The sequence below is a fragment of the Rhinoderma darwinii genome, chromosome 9 (genome assembly GCF_050947455.1).
Source record: "Rhinoderma darwinii isolate aRhiDar2 chromosome 9, aRhiDar2.hap1, whole genome shotgun sequence".
Lineage (NCBI taxonomy): Eukaryota > Metazoa > Chordata > Amphibia > Anura > Rhinodermatidae > Rhinoderma > Rhinoderma darwinii.
Genome location: NC_134695.1, coordinates 103733923 through 103755062, shown reverse-complemented (window position 1 = coordinate 103755062; position 21140 = coordinate 103733923). Strand labels below are relative to the sequence as shown.

At 43.3% G+C, this 21140-nt stretch overlaps 1 protein-coding gene across 2 annotated transcripts in view; it reads left to right on the top strand.

The window, feature by feature from the left end:
* Positions 1–21140, top strand: part of PHAF1 (phagophore assembly factor 1) — a 60415-nt gene that overhangs the window by 11845 nt on the left and 27430 nt on the right. For both annotated transcript variants that reach the window (XM_075838704.1, XM_075838703.1), the window contains exons 2-3: positions 14602–14727; positions 19273–19355. In XM_075838704.1, coding sequence (XP_075694819.1) covers positions 14664–14727; positions 19273–19355 — 147 coding nt within the window. In that variant the 5' untranslated portion in view covers positions 14602–14663. The remainder of the gene's footprint in view (positions 1–14601; positions 14728–19272; positions 19356–21140) is intronic.

Genomic DNA, 21140 nt, shown 5'->3' with positions numbered 1-21140 from the left:
TTTACCCCCTATAATTTTTTTAATTTATTTATATGTGATACGGTCCTAGACTTGATAGTCCAGCAGACTAATCTGTATGCTAGGCAGTTTGTTCTACAAAAGCCTGCGTCTATGTACTCCAGAATGTGGAGCCCCACAAGTGTCCCAGAAATAAAAAAAATTTTAGGCATTACCCTCAATATGGGTTTGGTTAAAAAACCCTCTGTCCGGTCCTACTGGACTTGTAGTGCTGTCCACGCTACCCCTGTATTTGCAGCAGTGATGTCCAGAAACCGCTATGAGGCCCTAATGCGATTCATGCATTTTACTGATAATTCCCAAGTACCCCCAAGAAGTGACCCAGCTTATGATCGGCTTAATAAATTAAGGCCATTAATCACCCTTCTAAATGATTTATTTTTAAAGTTGTACACCCCTGACAAAAATTTGTCAATAGATGAATCGCTCATGAGCTTCATAGGGCGTCTTTCCTTTCGTCAATTCATCCCTTCCAAACGAGCCAGATATGGGGTGAAATTGTACAAAGTTTGCGAGAGCACAACGGGTTACACCTGCGGTTTCAAAATCTATGAAGGCAGGGACTGCCAAATTTATACCCCAGGCTGCCCAGAAACTATTGGCACCTCTGGCAAAATTGTGTGGAACCTAATGGAGCCATTTCTGCACAAGGGGTACCACGTCTATACAGACAATTTTTATACCAGCGTTGCCCTTTATAAAGCCCTCCATGCTGCAAATACAGGGGCCTGTGGGACAGTACGGAAGAACAGAGTGGGACTCCCACAACAGTTGGTGTCCAGGCGTTTGGGAAAGGGAACATCCATGGCCCTTGCAAGTCAGGAATTGCTTGCAGTGAAGTGGGCCGACAAGAAGGATGTCTACATGCTGTCCACCGTACACACGGACACCACCGTGGCAATTACGGAGAGGGGGGCTACCACTGCAAAGCAGAAACCTGTCTGTGTAACAGACTACAACAAATTTATGGGGGGTGTAGACCTTTCCGACCAGGTGCTTCAGCCTTACCTGGTGAAGCGCAAAAATAAGGCCTGGTACAAAAAGGTAGCAATCTACCTCATCCAGGTTGCTACCTATAACAGTTTTGTTATTTTCAAAAAAGCCCAAGGAACGCTCACTTTCCTTCAATTTCAGGAGAAGGTCATTGAGCATCTCCTTTTTGAGTCCACTATACCGGCACAATCCTGCGAATCTGAGGATGTGCGCAGGCTTTCAGAGCGCCACTTTTTACACCCTATTCTCTCCACTGAGCCCAAAAATATCCCCAAAAAAGGTGTCGGGTATGTAGCAGGCATGGCAGGAGGAGGGATACCCGCTTTTATTGCCCCATGTGTCCATCAAAACCAGCCCTTTGTAACTACCCCTGTTTCTAAACCTTTCACACGGTTGCAAATTACTAGAATTTAACACAAAAAAAAATAATGGGTTGGGGGCCTTTTTAGGGAGTCAATTTCTTTATATTTTCTTTTTAGTTCGTGGGCTTTCCAAGTAGGGATTATTTCTTGTGGGAGAGGTTGTAGAGCACATTTTTTTCAGACCGTGAAACTAATTTTACCCCTTATGATTTTTTTTATTTATTTGTGGGTGATCAAGTGCTGGAATTAATTGTCCAGTACAAAATCCCACATCCACAATTTTTTTATTTTGACTGTTCTTATGACTATGTCCTGCCACATACAGCTGTTACATTCCTAATTCTGTACCGTGATACGGGCATGATCTTTTTTTTTTATTTGGAGGATCTCTAATAATTGAGCTGTTCCTTATCAATACACCATGGGCTTTGTTACGGTTCTTCTGGAAATACTGACATCATTTTGGGGATTAGTGATCCTTTACTGTTCCTATAGATGGTTTTGGACACTGTCCTTTTATATATTCTGTAGGTGATTGGTTGTTTTGTGCACATAGCGGTTCCTACCTTGCCGGGCAGGGGTCTGTTATGGTGTACCGCGTCACTTGGCACATTCGTCCCTCATAAGGATTGATGGAGCTAAAGAGACGTTGTACAACCAGTCACTGAAAAAAAAAAACCTTGCCTTGACAGCCCTGCAGGTGTTCTTCTATCTAGTGAACAGACTCGAGTTTGCAACATAGTTGGATACATTTTCCTCCATTTGTTTGAAGATATTGCCCGTCACTCCAGTACAGTTTATTTTTTCCTCTCTGACTGATTTTATATTAGGACAGAATTCTGTCCACAATGACATCATAATGGCACCAACTGCTTCTTCAGCAAGACATAGTCATAAGTACAGGCAAATACGTCTATAGCGACATGTATCCGTTATGAATACACGGCTTCACTTCTATTCTGTGCCGCACAAATTTATTAATGTGGCGTATTTCTAACAAAATAACCTTCTACCACGTCTCCTCTATTTCATGTGGAAACGTAATAAAAGCTTGAAGAAAACATTATATACCCATAGTGTCTGAAATGATACCCATTATTTCCTCCTTTAAAAAATTTTTGGTCCGCATGCCCACTACACCACTAGATGAATACCTTTAGGGGTTTAGTTTTTTAAATGGGGTCATTTCTGCGTGGTTTTTTTTTGTTCAGGCAGCTCAATGCCTCTAAATGCATGCTATGGGGCCTAGAATTTATTCAATTGTGCCCTGAAAGCCAAAGGGTGCTCCCTCTCTTTTTGGCCCAGCCACACGTCTAATAAGCAGATTATGGCAACAATGAGAGTATTTTTGAAAACAGGAGAAACGGGGTGATAGATTTTGGGGTGTGTTTCTTCATTTTCATGTTCGCTTTACAAAGAAATCGGTCTTCAAAGTGATACTTTTATATAAAAAGTGATTTTTTTAGTTTATTTCACCAGCTATGCATTAAATTTAGCAAAAAACTGTGGGGTCAAAATACTCACTACACCCCTAGATAAATACCTTAAGGGGTCTAGTTTTCTAAATGGGGTCGTTTATGGGAAGTTTCTATCGTTCTGGTAGTTCAAAACCTCTCCAAATGTACAGTGGGGCCTAAAACAATTTCAAGCAAAATAGGAGTCCTGAAAGCCTCCGGGTGCTCCCTCCCTTTCGGGCCCTGTCGTGTGTCCAGGCAACGCATTAGGGTCACAATGGGGGCATTTTTGAAAACAGGAGAAACAGGGTGATAGATTTTTGGGTGTGTTTCTTCATTCTCATGGTCGCTTTACAAAGAAATCGGTCTTCAAAGTGATACTTTTATGAAAAAAGTTAAATTATATTTTTTTATGCCTGCTTTGCATGAATTCTTACAAAAAAACTGTGGGGTCAAAATACTTACAACACCCCTTAATAAATACCTTAAGGGGTCTAGTTTTCAAAATGGGGTCACTTGTGGGGGTTTCCACCATTCTGACACCTATGAGCCTCTGAAAACCTGGCTTGGTGCAGGAAAACAAAATGTACTACAAAATGTATAAAATTATTACTTAACTTGTAAGTCCTCTAAATTGCTCAAAAATTATTATTTTTTTTCAAAAGTGCTGCCAAAATAGAGTAAAGCGTTGGAAATATATATTTAATAAAAAAAATTGTACAGTATGTATGTACATATGTGACATATTGCAGTTAAAAATAGGGAAAAATGATAATTTTTACAAAATTTCTTCAATTTTTCTATTTTTTAAGTTATTTCCGCAAATCGTATCAGTCTACTTTTACCACTAAAATAAAGTACAACATGTGATGAAAAAACAATGTCAGAATTACTCTCTGATAAAGTCACACATACCAGATTTGACAAATTTGGCTTGGTCATTAAGGTCCAAACAAGCTTGGTCACTAAGGGGTTAACCCCTTTAGGACACAGCCTGTTTTGGCCTTGTGGACACAGATGATTTTTTCAAATCTGACATGTGTCACTTTATGTGGTAATAACTCCGGAACGCTTTTACCTATCCAAGCGATTCTGAGATTATTTTCTCGTGACCTATTGTACTTTAGGTTAGTGAAAAAAATTTGGTCGATAAATTCAATATTTATTTGTGAAAAACTTCTTCAAATTTTAGCAAAAATTTGCAAAAATTAGCATTTTTCTAAATTTAAATGTATTTGCTTGTGAAACAGATAGTAATACCACACAAAATAGTTACTAGTTAACATCCCCCATATGCCTACTTTATGTTTGCATCATTTTTTTTCACGTACTTTTATTTTTCTAGGACGTTACAAGGCTTAGATCTTTAGCAGCAATTTCTCATATTTTCAATAAAATTTCAAAAGGCGATTTCTACAGGGGCCAGTTCAGTTCTGAAGTGGCTTGAGGGCCTTATATATTAGAAAGTCCCCATAAATCACCCCATTTTGAAAACTGCCCCCTCAAAGTATTCAAAACCACATTCAGAAAGTATTTTAACCCTTTAGGCGTTTCACAGGAATTAAGGCAAAGTAGAGGTGAAATTTACAAATTTCATTTTTTTTGCCGAAATTCATTTGTAATAAAAAAAAATCTGTAACACAGAAGGTTTTACCAGGGAAACGCAACTCAATATTTATTGCCCAGATTCTGCAGATTTTAGAAATATCCAACATGTGGCCCTAGTGTCCTAATGGACTGAAACACCGGCCTCAGAAGCAAAGGAGCTCCTAGTGGATTTTGGGGCCTCCTTTTTTTTAGGAATATATTTTAGGCACTATGTCAGGTTTGAGGAGGTCTTGTGGTACCTAAACAGTCGAAACCCCCAAAAAGTGACCCCATTTTGGAAACTACACCCCTCAGGGCATTTTTCTAGGGGTATAGTTAGCATTTTGACCCCATAGTTTTTTTGCAGAATTTAGTGGAATTAGTCTGTGAAGAAGAAAATCACCTATTTTTCTGTGGAAACATAGAATTTTTTCATTTTTACAAGGAATAAAGGAGAAAAAGCCGCCCAACATTTGTAAAGCAATTTCTCCCGATTACGGCAATACCCCATATGTGGTCGTAAACTGATGTTTGGACCCACAGCAGGGCTCAGAAGGGAGGGAGCGCCTTTTGGATTTTGGAGCGCAGATTTTGCTGGATTGGGTTTCAGTGCCATGTCGGGTTTGCAACGCACCCGGAGGGACCAAAACAGTGGAAACCCCCCAAAAGTCACCCTATTTTGGAATCTACACCCCTCAAGGAATTTTTCTAGGGGTATAGTGAGCATTTTGGCCCCTCAGGATCTTTTTTAGAGCTAAGGTGACCAAAAAACAGCAATTTTGGCGCTTTAAATTCTTTATTTATTACAGCGTTCACCGTGCGCAATAAATTCCGTTTTAATTTATTCTGCCGGTCGGTACGATTACGGCGATACCATGTGTATAGTTTTTTTTACGTTTTGCAGCGTTTGCACAATAAAATTAAGTTTCTTTAAAATTATTTCTTTTCTGAGACACGCTATTCTGAGCCGTAACTTTTTTATTTTTTCGTCAAAAAAGCTGTGGGAGGTCTTGTTTTTTGCGGGACGGGTTGTAGTTTTTATTGGTACCATTTTTGGGTAAATGCGACTTTTTGATCACTTTTTATTCTATATCTTGGGAGGGGTGGTGACCAAAAAATAGCGATGCTGACAGTTTTCCGTTTATTTTGTTTGCTGCGTTCACTGTGCGGAAAAATTAACATTATAGTTTCATAGTTTGGGCCGTTACGAACGCGGCGATACCAAATATGTGTACTTTTTTTTTAACGTTTTCATTTTTTCCCTATAATAAATGACTTATTATAGGAAAACAAAACCTTTTATTTTTACACTTTTAAAAAACATTTTTATTAACTTTTTTTGACTTTTTACACTTTATTTTTTTGACCTGCAGCTTTGATCGCTGCTAGAATACATTACACTACCTAGGTAGTGTAACGTATTCCAACTGTCAGTGTGACGTCACAGTCACTCTGACAGTTGGTCTACGAGGATCAGTAGAGGCGGATCCTCATAGGCTGACATACATGGCAGACTTGGGGGCCGTTGTCTGGCTCCCGGGTGCCATCACAAGCATCAGAAGCCCCCACGATTGCATGGGGGCTGCTGATGCGCTACAAACCCGCTACATGCGGAGATCGCAATCGAGCCCCGCATGTAACGCGTTAATTGCCAAAATCAGCGGCGATGAGCCGCTGATCGGCAACACTGGAGAGTGTCAGCTGTCGGGGACAGCTGATCTCGAAGTTCCCGAAGCACACCTTGTCGCCGACAGTGTGCATCGGGAACGGCACAGTGACTTTCTGTCACTCTGACAGGAAGCCTATCAGGACCAGCCGAAGGTTGGTCCTGAAGGGCTTCCGTCCATGGCAGACCCGGAAGCCATTGTTTGGCTTCCATTTGCCATACTATCTATCGGCAGACCCCGCGATTTCGGACGGGGGTCTGCCGATATGCTAGAAACCCCTAAAATTCGGCGATTGCACCCGATCGCCGAATTTAAGGGGTTAATTCGCCGAAATCAGCGGCAAAGGACCGCTGGCCGGCAAGAGGGGAGTATCAGCTGTCGGCGACAGCTGACCTCCCGGTTCCCGGTGCACACTGTCGCCGACAGTGTGCACCGGGAATAACTCAGTAACTATATACGTCCTCGTGCGGGAAGTAACCTTCCGCAACGACGGAGAGTTACGTCCTGGTGCGGGTAGGGGTTAATGATGCTATCTTCTTAATGACATATTAGAAGCTAAATGAAGATGAACACACGATTTCAAGCCTCATTCACACGGGCGTGTCCGATTTGCGTCAGCAAAAAACAAGCCGTTTTTCATGCATATGGTTGTCCGCGTTGCATCAGTGTGGTTTCCGTGTGTCATCCGTTTGTCTCATCCGTGTTTCACCTCTGTAAGCCCTTCCTGGTTTTACTTATGTTTTTTTTCTCTGCATTTCTTTAGCAACTGATGTGTAAAAAATGTTCGTGTGCTGTCCGTTTTTTCTATGCAACAATAGACTTCAATGTGCGAGTCTGATACACAAAACCGGACCATAATAGGGCATGCTCCATGAAGAACCACGGATGTGAGAATGAGCCATTGAATTGCATTGGTCAGTGTGCTGTCTGTTATTTAAACCGACAGCACACGGATGTGAAATACGTTTGTGTGAAAAAGTTCTTAATTTAGATGTTATGAACTTAGATGTGATCGGGAACAGCTCGATCCTACATGTCAGAGACGCGCAGGACCTACTGTACCTGTCAGTGCCGCTGACCTGACGGATACAGGATTCAGCGCTAGGTTAGGGCTGTCACGATACCAGAATTTGGACTTCGATACCGATACTTTGTGTAGTATTGCAAATTTCAATACCAAAACGATACTTTACCAAGAGTAATAAAAAAAAAAAAAAGTTCTTCCATTTTCTGATGTGAGGCCGGTGGTGTGATGATGAATTTGGAATGTGTCTCACAATAATAATAATTAACCCCATCATGTTTCTCAGTCATAATGGACAACATTGGCTTAATGTGTGAGGTACATGATGGGGTTAATTACTATTAATGTGAGGAGCATGGAGGTTCAATATTCATAGTACCTCGTGCCTCACATTAATAAGTCAAAGAAAGGCGTTTTTTTTTTGGTTTTTTTTTTACAGCGCACACCTCATTAATGACGCAAAAATGTTGTTGTGCAGGTTATTACGGCCGCGCCAATACCGAATATGTGTATGTTTTATGTATTGAGACTTATTTTAATGTTTATTGTAAAAAATTTGTATGTGTATTTTTTTAATTTAACATTACTTTTGTTTTTACTTTTTTATTTTTACATTTTAATGTGCTGGCATATGTCTATATGACAGTACATTAGCCTGTGTACGGATAGTACACAGGCAGTTGTTAGGACATACCTCAGCATGCCCTAACAACAAGAAATATGGTAAAACAGCCCTGGGGTCCTTCAATGGACCCTGGGCTGTCTGCCCATATATGGTATGTCCCTCAATCGCGTCACAGGGATTCCCTGTGACACGATCCAAGAGGCATCCGCCCATCTCATTTTCCCCTGAATGCTGCGGTCAGCTTTGATCGCAGCACTCAGGGGAATAGCGGCGGAGATGAGAGGTTTCTCTGAACTCCGCCGTTAGAGTGGGGCTGCGGCTGTGTAATAGCCCTTGCCCCGCTCCTGACAAGTGCGCACACGGTCAGCATGAGGGGATGCGGCCGGCGCTGCACTATTGAGCGCAGGCACTGAACACGGAACATGAGGGTGTTTTGTAGTGCGCCCACCATGTTCTGTCTTCAGTGCCGCTGCTCATTAGTGCAGCGCTGGTCGCATCACATCATGCTAACCGCACGCACTTGTCAGGACTGGGGCAATGATTGTATTACACATGTATTACACAGCCGCAGCCCGTTCATGTGTTGCAATGCTAAGCTGTACGGCCACGCAGCCTAGTATCGAAATACATCAAATAACGGTATCGAAACGTTTGAGGGTGCACGACATTGAAACAGTATCGGAGTTTCGATGCATCTTGCGTCTCTACGCTAGATACAGCTGCTCTGTATACAGGATACACAACAGCTGTATGTGAAAAAGTTTAAATTATTTTTAATAAAATGTATTTACAAAGATTACGAACACACACACTAATACACGTTTTAAAATACAAAACAAAACACTTCTTTTAATTCCTCACAAATTCAAGATTTCAGTCTTCTGTCAGTGAATGGGAATATTTATGATTATGCGCAGGCTAAAATACTATCCATGTCCATCTGACACAGAACCATGGCTCATTAAGTGTATCTTTTATTACCTATATGTATTAACATTTACAACCGGTTACTGATTGAAAAAACAGAAGATTTCAGTGCTATGTCACAGTGGTATTGTATATTGGAGCAAAGTCTAGAAGAGTCCACAGTACTGCTCAGTCCAGCATAATGTATGGGTACAGTACTGGCCAGCATGGTGTATGGGTACGGTACTGGCCAGCATGGTGTATGGTTACGGTGCTGGCCAGCATGGTGTATGGTTACGGTTCTGGCCAGCATGGTGTATGGTTATGGTGCTGGCCAGCATGGTCTATGAGTACGGTGCTGGCCAACATGGTCTAGGGGTACGGTACTGGCCAGCATGGTGTATGGGTACGGTACTGGCCAGCATGGTGTATGGGTACGGTACTGGCCAGCATGGTGTATGGGTACGGTACTGGCCAGCATGGTGTGTGGGTACGGTACTGGCCAGCATGGTGTGTGGGTACGGTACTGGCCAGCATGGTGTGTGGGTACGGTACTGGCCAGCATGGTGTGTGGGTGCGGTACTGGCCAGCATGGTGTGTGGCTATGGTACTGGCCAGCATGGTGTATGGGTACGGTACTGGCCAGCATGGTGTATGGGTACGGTACTGGCCAGCATGGTGTATGGGTACGGTACTGGCCAGCATGGTGTATGGGTACGGTACTGGCCAGCATGGTGTGTGGGTACGGTACTGGCCAGCATGGTGTGTGGGTACGGTACTGGCCAGCATGGTGTGTGGGTGCGGTACTGGCCAGCATGGTGTGTGGCTATGGTACTGGCCAGCATGGTGTATGGGTACGGTACTGGCCAGCATGGTGTATGGGTACGGTACTGGCCAGCATGGTGTATGGGTACGGTGCTGGCCAACATGGTGTATGGGTACGGTACTGGCCAGCATGGTGTATGGGTACGGTCCTGGCCAGCATGGTGTATGGGTACGGTGCTGGCCAACATGGTGTATGGGTATGGTGCTGGCCAGCATGGTGTATGGACATCACTGTGGTCTTGCATCGCTGGGGTTCTGAGTTCCAATCCTACCAAGGACAACATCTACAAGAAGTTAGTATGTTCTAAATATGTTTGTGTTTCCTCAAGGTATTTTGCCATACTCCTGAAAAAGCATACTGATAGGTTAATTGGTATCCTGTGAATTTCAGACTAGATAGGGGATAATAGATTTTGAGCCCCATTCGGGACAGGAATCAATATGAGTGATGACAATCGCTGTACAGCGATGCAGAATTTGTTGGCATATATAAGCAATGGGAAATAAATAAATACTGCCCATAGTGCCTATTGATCCTGAACAAGAAGCCAAATAATATAATATAATATAGCCAAATATAAAAACCAAATCCTGGTGTCGACCCACAGTCTTGGTGCCAAGATTCAGTAATGCTCTTACATCTCTGGTATCGTTCGTACACGTGACTCCTGAGCCACTGGTTGGGAATACCCAATATCATTAGCTGCTCATAGCCCCTCCTAGTGGCAGTATTAGCCCCTTAAGGAAGCAGCCTAGTTTTTTAAAGCTCAGAGCTCATTTTTCAAATCTGACATGTTTCACTTTATGTGGTAATAACTTCGGAATACTTTTACCTATCTAAGCGATTCTGAGATTGTTTTCTCGTGACACATTGGGCTTTATGTTAGTGGCAAAATTTAGTTGATACATTCAGTGTTTATTTGTGAAAAATAGCAAAAATTTGGAGAAAACATTGAAAAATTAGCATTTTTTTAAAATGTATGCGCTTGTAAGGCAGATGGCTATACCACACAAACTAGTTACTAATTAACATTTCCCATATGTCTACTTTAGATTGGCATCGTTTTTTGAGCATTCTTTTATTTTTCTTGGACGTTACAAGGCTTAGAACATAAACAGCAATTTCTCATATTTTCAGAAACTTTTCAAAAGCTTTTTTTTTTTTTTAGCTACCAGTTCAGTTCTGAAGTGGCTTTGAGAGGCCTATGTATTATAAACGACAATAAAACACCCCATTTTAAAAACTAGACCCCTCAAAGTATTCAAAATAGCATTTAGAAAGTTTCTTAACCCTTAAGGCATTTCACAGGAATTCAAGTAATGTGGAGGTGACATTTGCAAATTAAAGTTTTTCTTCCAGAAATTCTATTTCTTCCAACACAGAAGGTTTTACCAGAGAAAAACTAGTAAATATGTATTGTCCAGATTCATTGTATTGTCCACAAAAAGTGACCACATTTTGGAAACCACACCCCTCAAGGAATTTATTTATGGGTGTTGTGACCATTTAGACCCCACAGTTTTTTCACCAAAGTTATTTGAATTGGGCTGTGAATTAAAACATTTTTAATTTTTTCCAATAATATGTAGTTTTGGCTCAAAATGTCTTATTTTCACAAGGAATAAAACACCCCATTTTGTTGCCGAATTTGTTCTGAGTGCCGCAATACCCCATTTGTGGTTATAAACTGCCGTTTGGGCCCACACTATGTGTTCATTGGAGTCCAGATTTTGCTGGATTGGTTTTCGGGTGCCATGTCGCATTTGCAGAGCGCCAGAGGTATCAAAGCAATGGAAACGCCCAACAAATGAACCAATTTTGGAAACTACACGCCTTAAGGAATTTATCAAGGAATATAGTGTAGTGAGCATATTGAGCCACAGGTGTTTCATAGAATTTATTAACATTGGGCCCTAAAAATGAAAAATGAACATTTTTCCAATAAAAGATCGCATTAGCCCAATTTTTTTACATAAACACCCCACATGTGAATGTAAACTGCTGTTTGTAAACATGGCAGGGCTCAGAAGTGAAGGAGTGCAAACTGACTTTTGGAGTGCAGATTTTGCTGGAATAGATTTTAGGTGCCATGTTGCATTTGCTGAGCCCCAGATGTACGAGAACAATGAAAACTAACCAGAAGTGACCCGATTTCGGAAAACTACACCAAATATGGTATTCATCTAGGGGGTAGTGAGTACTTTAAAATCATATTTTGTTCTATGAATTAATGCAAAGCTGGTATGAAAAATTTAAATTATTTTTTTTTTCATAAATGCGTCATTTATAGGTCCTATTTTTTGCATATAGCGCATTAAATTACAGAAGACCACCCCAAAATGTATTGCCCTGTTTCTCCTGTGTTCAGAAATAACTCTGCTTTGGCCGTAATCAGGTTCCTGGTCAAAAATAATAAAAATTGTAAAAATATTCCTCTAGGAGTATAATGGGGATTTTAGTTGTAATTTAAATTGTACAATAATGTGGGCAAATTTAGTTTTAGTTGGTATAATCTGGACAAGATGGGCTACATTTTCCAGAAAATATAATTAATTCTTATTGGTCAACATGAAAAGGATAAAGAGGATGTTAATGAAGATAAAAGTATAAATCCAAAGTAGTATGGTACGTCTTAAAGCAATCTTTTATACAGAGGCCAGGTTGTGCTGGACACGGTTCACACTGGTAGCGGGTTTCTTTCCTGATGCCTTTTTTTAACACACACGGCATCGTTTTGTCGGCATACACTTTTTTTTGCAATGGGGGGAATTTCATTAGGAAAGTGCTGTCCGGGCACTATCCTTGGGGCCTCCCTTGTTGAAGCTGTAATGGGGCATGCCTCCTCCTGGTCTCCATATATGAGGGCCATTATTACATTTTCTTGAAAACCAAAAAAATTTCCACCACGATCGCCGACCCGGGACTTCTTTCATTGGTCCCGGGACGGCTAGCTGTACTCCTCTGCTGTCTCTGACAGCAGAGGTTACAGCTCCCGTTCTCCCGCTGCCTCATGGAGAAATGCTCCGATAGGTCCGTGAGAATTCACGGACCAATCAGAGCGATCGCTGACCCAGGACTGCTCTCATTGGTCCTGGGCCGGCCAGCGGTAATGGTCAGCTGTCTGTAACAGCTGCCATCACCGCTCTGTCACCCTGCACTAAGACACGGTGATGGCTTGATGCCATGACGAATATATTCGTCATGAAGCATTAGGTAACGCTGCTTCGTGACGGATATATTCGTCATGGAGAGTTAAGGAGTTAGCAGCTTGCATTGCAATTCGTTGTTGTTTCATGTTAGTGAATGTGGAGCAAAACGGCAGAAAACTGTAACAACAATGATAATCCTATAACATTACACCCATTGTGCTGACAGATGCAAATCTTTTGTCAAGAGCCTTTAGTGTTAGGCAACATTGCATTGTGACAGTGTCGCATATCGGTGTGTGGCCAGACCCTTACCTGCCGCTTAATGGAAATCATAGTGGACATGCCATGACCAGCTCAGGTCGTTTATGTGACAAATCTCTGATGATCAGTTCATGTGACTATTTATTTTCTGAGATATTTCTGGAACAATAAACAGTTTTGAAAGTTGGTTGTCAAACAGAACAAACAGCTGTTCACTAGTCTGGGTTAATGATTTATAATGTACCAGAGGAATGATGGGAGATAAACCTTACACTATAGTAACAGGTTATACTAATAGAGGTATTACCGTGTAATAAGGTATAGTATTCCCCTAGGATATACCATAATATTTATGAACTGGGGGACCAACGCTGTGCAGGGAAATATTCTCAAGGATTTTTCTGACAATTGATTGGGGTCCTAGCTATATGCCACTACTTCTCATGTTGAGAAAACTTCTTTAAGAATAATAAATTAAAGGGGTATTTCAGCCTCTGCCATTTCGTACGAATCCACTTGATAGGGGATAAATGCTAAATGGGTGGGGGTCCGATCGTTGGGACCCCGACTGATCATTCAAAAGGGGTACCCTGTTCCCCCGCCTAGCCATAAGACGGTGGCTAGGATGGATTTGAATAGAGCGAAGCCCAGGCATGCTTGTCTATATTCCCTATTTGGACATACGGACGTCATAGTGGGGTCCACCACTCGGGACCACTCTCTATAGGCCAGAACTGAGAGCTGCTTTGAGCGAGTGGCTCCTGTTCTGTCGGACTCGAGGCATCCTTGTTTTAGGCCCCATGCACACGACCGTGCCCGCAATCACGGCCGCTGACTGACAGCCGCATTTTCGGGCCGTGCTCCCATACAAAGTATGGGAGCACGGCCCGCAAAATGCGAAAGAACGGACATGTTCCATAATTCCCGGAACATTTCCACGGCACGGACACCCTTCCGTAGTGCTACGGAAAGGTGTCAGTGTTCAATGAAAGTGAATGGCTCTGTTTTTGCGGTCCGCAAAAACGGAGGTTTTTTACGGTCGTGTGCATGGGGCCTTACAAGGGTGACCTGTATTACAAGGACGGCCATTTATCTGAATTGCCCCCATGCAATACTAAATTTTTCCTGCGGCGGCCAATGCCGGGGAAATGTCTAATTGACCCCGGCAAAATTATCTATTTGCTGGGAGTTAGACCCAGGGCGATCAGCTGATGGCCCCAAGGGCCGCATTCTCAAAGGGCATGTCGCTGATATAATTTACATGCATTTTGCCTGAGTTAATTTGTAATCTTTGGTCTGTCTCCACATTTTCTATTTTGATAAATACATTTTGCTGCAACTCATGACAGTGTAGACAGAAAATTTGCCAGTACAGGAGGTAACATATTTCCTTCACAGACGGGTATAATTAGAAACCCATGGTGGTAACTGTAATAGAAGTATAAGAATATTTAATTACTGACGATAATTAAATCTCATCTCGAGCATGTCAGTAAAAATGATGTAAACCATTAGAGATGAATGAATTGCTTTGTAGCGTACGTGGAGCTTTAACAGAATTTCATCTCCGATATGTGGACCTCTTCTCAATTTGTAGCTGCCTTTCTCAGCTCATTGGATCTTTTTATCTGAACAAGTAAGCTCTGCAGAACAATGACTGAAGACAGAAAACACAATGTATTATGATCACTTGACATAAGTCGCCTATTTTCTTCCTATCTCTTTGCAGGTTCAGGCGTGGTAGCATTCTGGATCTCAGCTGACCTCCAAGCATCTCCCTGCCCTGAGCCAATGCTGGATCTGGAGGTTGTGCCAGAGAGATCCCTGGGCAACCAGCAATGGGAATTTACCTTAGGTAGGAATTGTACTGAATTTTATTTTATTTCTTTTGATTGCATAAGTGTTTACAGGTGGAGAATATTTTGACCAGGATCTGATGGAAAAAGCCTGGCCAGTTTCGGTAGGTTCATCACGTCCAGGTAAGTATGTTATACCATCAAAATTTGTGTAATAATATCGTACGAGTTATTTGTCAATTTGTTTGGGTTTTCTGGGAAATGACCTGGATCAGTAGTTCTTGTTAACAAAACACATTACAATATTCCAAAGACCAGATTTGTGTTTAAAGGTAATGTCTTGTGTATTTAATTTCAGCTTCGGTTTTCGGCCCTTCCCAGCCTAATAATACCGGCCTGCAGATGGTCAGGTACTGGATCGTACCCGGCTCTTCCCGATACCCCTGGTGGCGTGGGTACCTGAGTAATAATGGGGGTTAGAGCGAGCCTTTTTACTGGCTCACACTAAGCTCCGCCTTAGTAATGGACGTCGTCAGACAACTGCCATTCTCCAGGCGCTAATAAAGTATTAAAAAACCACAGAGACATAAAATATTTTTATTGAAATAAAAACTCCCCCACAAAATCCTTGTTAAACATTTTATTTTAAAAAAAAGTCGATCATCGCAGTAGTCCACCGAATCTACGACGTAGTCCAATAGGTCCAGCGGAACCTGCAAAACCAAAAAATAAAGTTAGCAATATGAAAAATTAAAATACTTCTACTCACCTACAGCAACTTCTGTCTTCTCCCTGCACCACAATAAATACTAGAGGTCCCCACAAGCACCCTGCACACACCCCCACACATGCCCACGCAAACCATCACGCAACCCCCGCACAAGCACCCTGCATGCACCCCTCCCACACACACGCCCACGTAAACCATCACACAATCCCCCCAACAGCACCCTGCACACAATCCTCCCCCCCACAGCGGGGTTTGTGTGGGGTGGGGGAGTTGTGTGTGGGGGGGGCGGGTGCTTTCCGCTGATTCTTCAAAACAGGTGATAAGCGGCTATGAAGGATCAGCAGCACCCGTGCAAACTCTGGTGCACAAAAATAGGACAAAGCTCTGCTGCACACACACACTACACACTATAGATAGATCGATATGAGATAGATATTTTGAGAAAAAAAAATGTTTTATTATTACTATTCTCCCTCTCCTGACAGCCTGCCGGGAGGGGGAAAAGTTACAGCAGGTCAGCGGTCAGGCCTGCGACGAGGGGGGGAGCAGCGACCGCAACGAGGGGGGAGCAGCACCCCCGCCACAAACATGCAAATACCATACACACACACACACACATACACTTAACTGCAGTGCGGCCGGTCCCCAAATTGGCGCCAGCTTTCCCCCTATAAACCTGCTTCTATGCTAGTCGCTCTGAACTGTGCATGCGCAGTACAGAGCTAGACGGCAGAAGCAGAGGACATGCGAATGAGAGCCGTTCATATGTCCTATAGCCTATAGCTGCCATATTCCATCTGTGGGTGTAGTGAACAGACACATACACAGATTAAATAAAAAAAATGGCAGCCCCCAGTTAAGTGAAAAAGTTTAAATAAAAAAACATTTTTTGACAAAAAATAAATAAAGTAAATATAACATTTTATTGAATAAAAACACATAAAGGAAACTTTCCTTTTAAGTATGTAGAAGAGAATAATGTATTTTGTTTTGTTTTTTTGTTCTTCTTCTTTTTTTTTTTTTTAATTGTAGCTGGTTATTTTTTTTTTTTTAGTTCTAAAATCGTCCTGGGGGCTGCCATATTTGTGGCTCAAACATTTTAGCTGTATTGTCTGTATAGTGAAGCAGGGTTACCCCTGGTATATTTTATATTTTCACACCAACCCTTATTCACTTCATGTATTGTGTTCTTAATTTTTCCGTATCAACACTTTTGCTCCTTTCATCCTTTTTTTGCATATAGCACTTTATCCTTGTATCTAATACACTATGCACGATCCGCACTTCTCATCTGTGGTATTCCAATATGTAGGATCTGATTCCCTTGGACCTGGCTTGGGCCGGAATAATGTCCTTCCACCTGTGCTGATTCATTCTTATATCCTGCTTCAGTGCGCAATCAATGAAACCGACTGTGCATATACTCACCTGTCTCCGGTTCCCCTGCGGTTCCTCTTCCGGCTTCAGTATTGATCGCAGTCTGACGCCCGTCTGTCCCATTCACATAGTCTCTTACAGGCATCAGCACAGACTTAGACTAACACTCCCCCATTTTGCCACTGAAGGGAAATAATAATCTGAAAGTCATGGCAACCTGACTACTACCCGGATTGACAGCTGCTGCGATCCTAGGGAAAAAAGGATGTTCGGTCTGAATAAAGTTACTGAACTCCGACATCAAATCTAAAGTGACTTTTTGACTCTTCCCGTGACTTCGATATGAATCCATTGTATCTCTCAATCTCTTTCCTGTTATGAGCTTTATGTCACTTGCAGTGATTTGGAAAGCAATTACATTTACTGTATATATTTGAGATGGTGAGGCGTGTATGTGTAGCACATACGGAATATGCGTTCTGTATTGTTACAGGAAGAACATCCTGATGCTGTTTGTTTATAAAACAAAATTGGTCCATGTCTGATGCCTCACCTGATTTTAGGATTCTGGCCTCCCATTTCTGTTGTCAATGTGACTCTAGGAGTATCCTGGGATGAGTCATTCTGGGAACAGCAGCCTTAATCTTTTTTTTTTTTACCATTTCATCCATTGGAAGGAAAAGTTTCAGCACTAAATGAATTTGTACTTTGTATTAATGCCATTATCGCACATTCTGAAGCTTGGAGAGGTGCTTATTATAGGAGCCCCCTCTCTGCCTCCCCTGCCCCTCACATGTCAGTGCTGTATAGCTGTTACTACAGGTTACACAGTGTATATGTATGAATTTGTGTCATACAGCGGTCCCTCAAGCTACAATGGCCTCCGGTCACAATATTTTCAACATACAATGGTCTTTCCTGGGCCATTGTAACTTGAAACCGCATTCAACATACAATGCCACAAAATGCCTGGATCTGAGGCACGTGTGATTGGCTGGAAGATCCAGCCAATCAGCATGTGCATTTTACTGGTTAAACACCTGCTGTAATGCGGTGCACGCCCTGATTGGCTGTCTAGTAGCGCCTCTCTACAGTAGATGTTCTGTACTGCTCCTTACCTGCGCCAGGATGAGTTGCTCTTCTGGACACCAGGTGAGGACGGCTCCATGTTATATTTCTGGTACACTGTGTACTGTACAGGCTCCTGTCCTCATAGAAGGTGACTTACAGCCTCCAGCAGCTGCAGTATTTCTGACTTTTATATGTAAGAACTTGCTCTATCTGTACTAGTTATCTGCTAAATTATATATTTTTTCTTATCTGTGGTTGACATTTTGGTGGCTTTGGAACCAATTCTTAGTTTTCCATAGAGTTTTGGTCTCAAGTTACAATATTTTCAACTTACAATCATCGCCCTGGAACCAATTAAGATTGTAACTTGAGGGACCACTGTGTATGTGTGTGTACGATAGATATGTGTATGATCTATATATTAGAAAGTGGGAGGACAATAGGTGCTCGTGCTTTTGAAAGGGGTATTCCCATCTCCGAATTTTATGGCGTATTGCAATCATAACCTTCTGACCACTGGGACCTTCACTGATCCCAAAACCAAAGGGTCATTCAAATAAATAGGGCTGTTTTGTCATTTAAAAAATCAGCGGTTGAGCTGGAGCACTTAACTAGCACTGCAGTCCCTTTATTCTGTGGATCGGTAGAAATCGTGGTAATCGGACCCCCAACGATTAGAAAGTGATGGCATATATTACTTCCTATACTGGGAAAACTATTTTAAGGACTTTAAAGGTGTAACTTCTGATCTATGTTAGTATTGATGCTGCACAAAAAATGTCTCCCTACAAAGTTGGTGAGGGTATATGATACACTGTGTAATCATGACGGGAGCGCTCCTTCCCTCCTTTCCCCGCACTCCCCACGGTGATTGACAGATGTCAATCAGCACCGAGAGGGGTGAGAGGAGCACTACCCGCATGAATACACCGAACTTATAACTATGACTTCGCTGTATTCTTTGATTGCTCCTATTAGCCAAACAGCACAATATTTCTATTTATTTATGTCTGGCCTATTGTAGAGTGGACTTGTCCGTATACTATTCTAACCTCACATAAGGCAGCATAGTCTAATGACAGATTCACTTTAATATAAGCTTCCAGAATATCATTATTTTTCTGTTGTGTTTTTTTTTAAATCCTAATTTATTTAAGAAAAAAAAAAACAACCTCTGATATTTATGCACCCATTGTCTGATAATAACAACGTATCGAAAATATTATTGGGGTAGTCACCCACATGAATGAACTGCCATACATCCGGCCTTCCATATGCTGCATATCCTTCTATGTAATGTGTATGGGTAGCTTTAGTGTTTTGCCTGTGTTATGCCATTCATTTTACTTTACTTGAAGTGCAGAACTGAGTGTCTATAATTATGATTAAGACTAGTACAGATATTAATATTATCTCTGTTTTACAGGAATGCCCCTGGCTCAGGCAGTATCAATCCTCCAGAAGCATTGCAGGACTATCCGGAATGTGCAGAACCTCTATAGCGAGCAGGTGGGTGACTCCAATTGCAAATAGTTCCTAGACAGCTACCATTGATAAAAAAAAAAAACTGGTACTTGGTTAAAAAGGCCCATCTTCACATCGCAGTAATTGCCTTCCATAGGAGGTAAAGGTCGGAAAGACTCCCAATATAAACCTCCGACAGAAGGCTGCAACGTATCCCGCTGTAGATGTATACAGTGTGATACACTGCCTCAACAGCTTGACCCACTCGCTGAGCACTCGGGGACAACGGCCATAGGGGAAGCTCTTGACGTCACTGTCTATATACTGTATATCAGACATCAGGATCTTTCCCAGGGCTGGAGTCCCTGGGCAGAGCGCTTCTTGAAGGTTTGTGGTGCTTCCTGCCACCCCGTGCAGGAGACTCCAGCGACTTCACTTTCCATGTATAGACCGTACAGTCATTGGAGTTCCCTGACGTATATGTTCACCGTATACCTGTGACCCCATAGGCTGTGTCATCCATAGGTTCCCATATTTTAAAAAAAACGTATACCGCGCGGTGCCCTCTGCAGGTGCTGCCGCAGTGCCCTCTGCAGGTGATGCCGCAGTGCCCTCTGTAGATATTGCAACACACCACTAGATAATGCCAGTGTCCTCTGTAGATACTTCCACACACCCACCCGTAGATGCTTCCACATTGCCCTCCGCAGATGCTGCCACATTGCCCTCCGCAGATGCTGCCACATTGCCCTCCGCAGATGCTGCCACATTGCCCTCCGCAGATGCTGCCACATTGTCCTCCGCAGATGCCGCCACATTGCCCTCCGCAGATGCCGCCACATTGCCCTCCGCAGATGCTGCCACATTGCCCTCCGCAGATGCTGCCACATTGCCGTCCGCAGATGCTGCCACAGTGCCGTCCGCAGATGCTGCCACAGTGCCGTCCGCAGATGCTGCCACAGTGCCGTCCGCAGATGCTGCCACAGTGCCGTCCGCAGATGCTGCCACAGTGCCGTCCGCAGATGCTGCCACAGTGCCGTCCGCAGATGCTGCCACAGTGCCGTCCGCAGATGCTGCCACAGTGCCGTCCGCAGATTCTGCCACAGTGCCGTCCGCAGATGCTGCCACAGTGCCGTCCGCAGATGCTGCCACAGTGCCCTCCGCAGATGCTGCCACAGTGCCCTCCGCAGATGCTGCCACAGTGCCCTCCGCAGATGCTGCCACATTGCCCTCCGCAGATGCTGCCACATTGCCGTCCGCAGATGCTGCCACAGTGCCGTCCGCAGATGCTGCCACAGTGCCGTCCGCAGATGCTGCCACAGTGCCGTCCGCAGATGCTGCCACAGTGCCGTCCGCAGATGCTGCCACAGTGCCCTCCGCAGATGCTGCCACAGTGCCCTCCGCAGATGCTGCCACAGTGCCCTCCGCAGATGCTGCCACAGTGCCCTCCGCAGATGCTGCCACACACACTCCAAGTAGATAGCTCCATTGGGGCTCCCTCTAGGGGTGGAATCCCCAGCCAGAGCGTTGCCGACGCTTTGGTTGGGGATTCCTCTACTGTTGGAGCCCCTGACGTCCCTGTCCATACACAGTGACGTCATGGGATCCTCCTGGACTGGAATGTGATATCAGGGGCAACCCCAGAGCCGGTGTCCCGGAGCAGAGCACTAGTATAGGCTCTGCGCCGGATCTCTGGGGAAGCCACTAACATCAGTGTCCATATATGGACAGTGATGTTAGGGGCTTGCCCAGAGCTGGAGTCCCGGAGCAGAGCCACTTCTAGCACTCTGCCAGGGATTCCAGCTCTGCTCCTGACATCACTGTCCATAT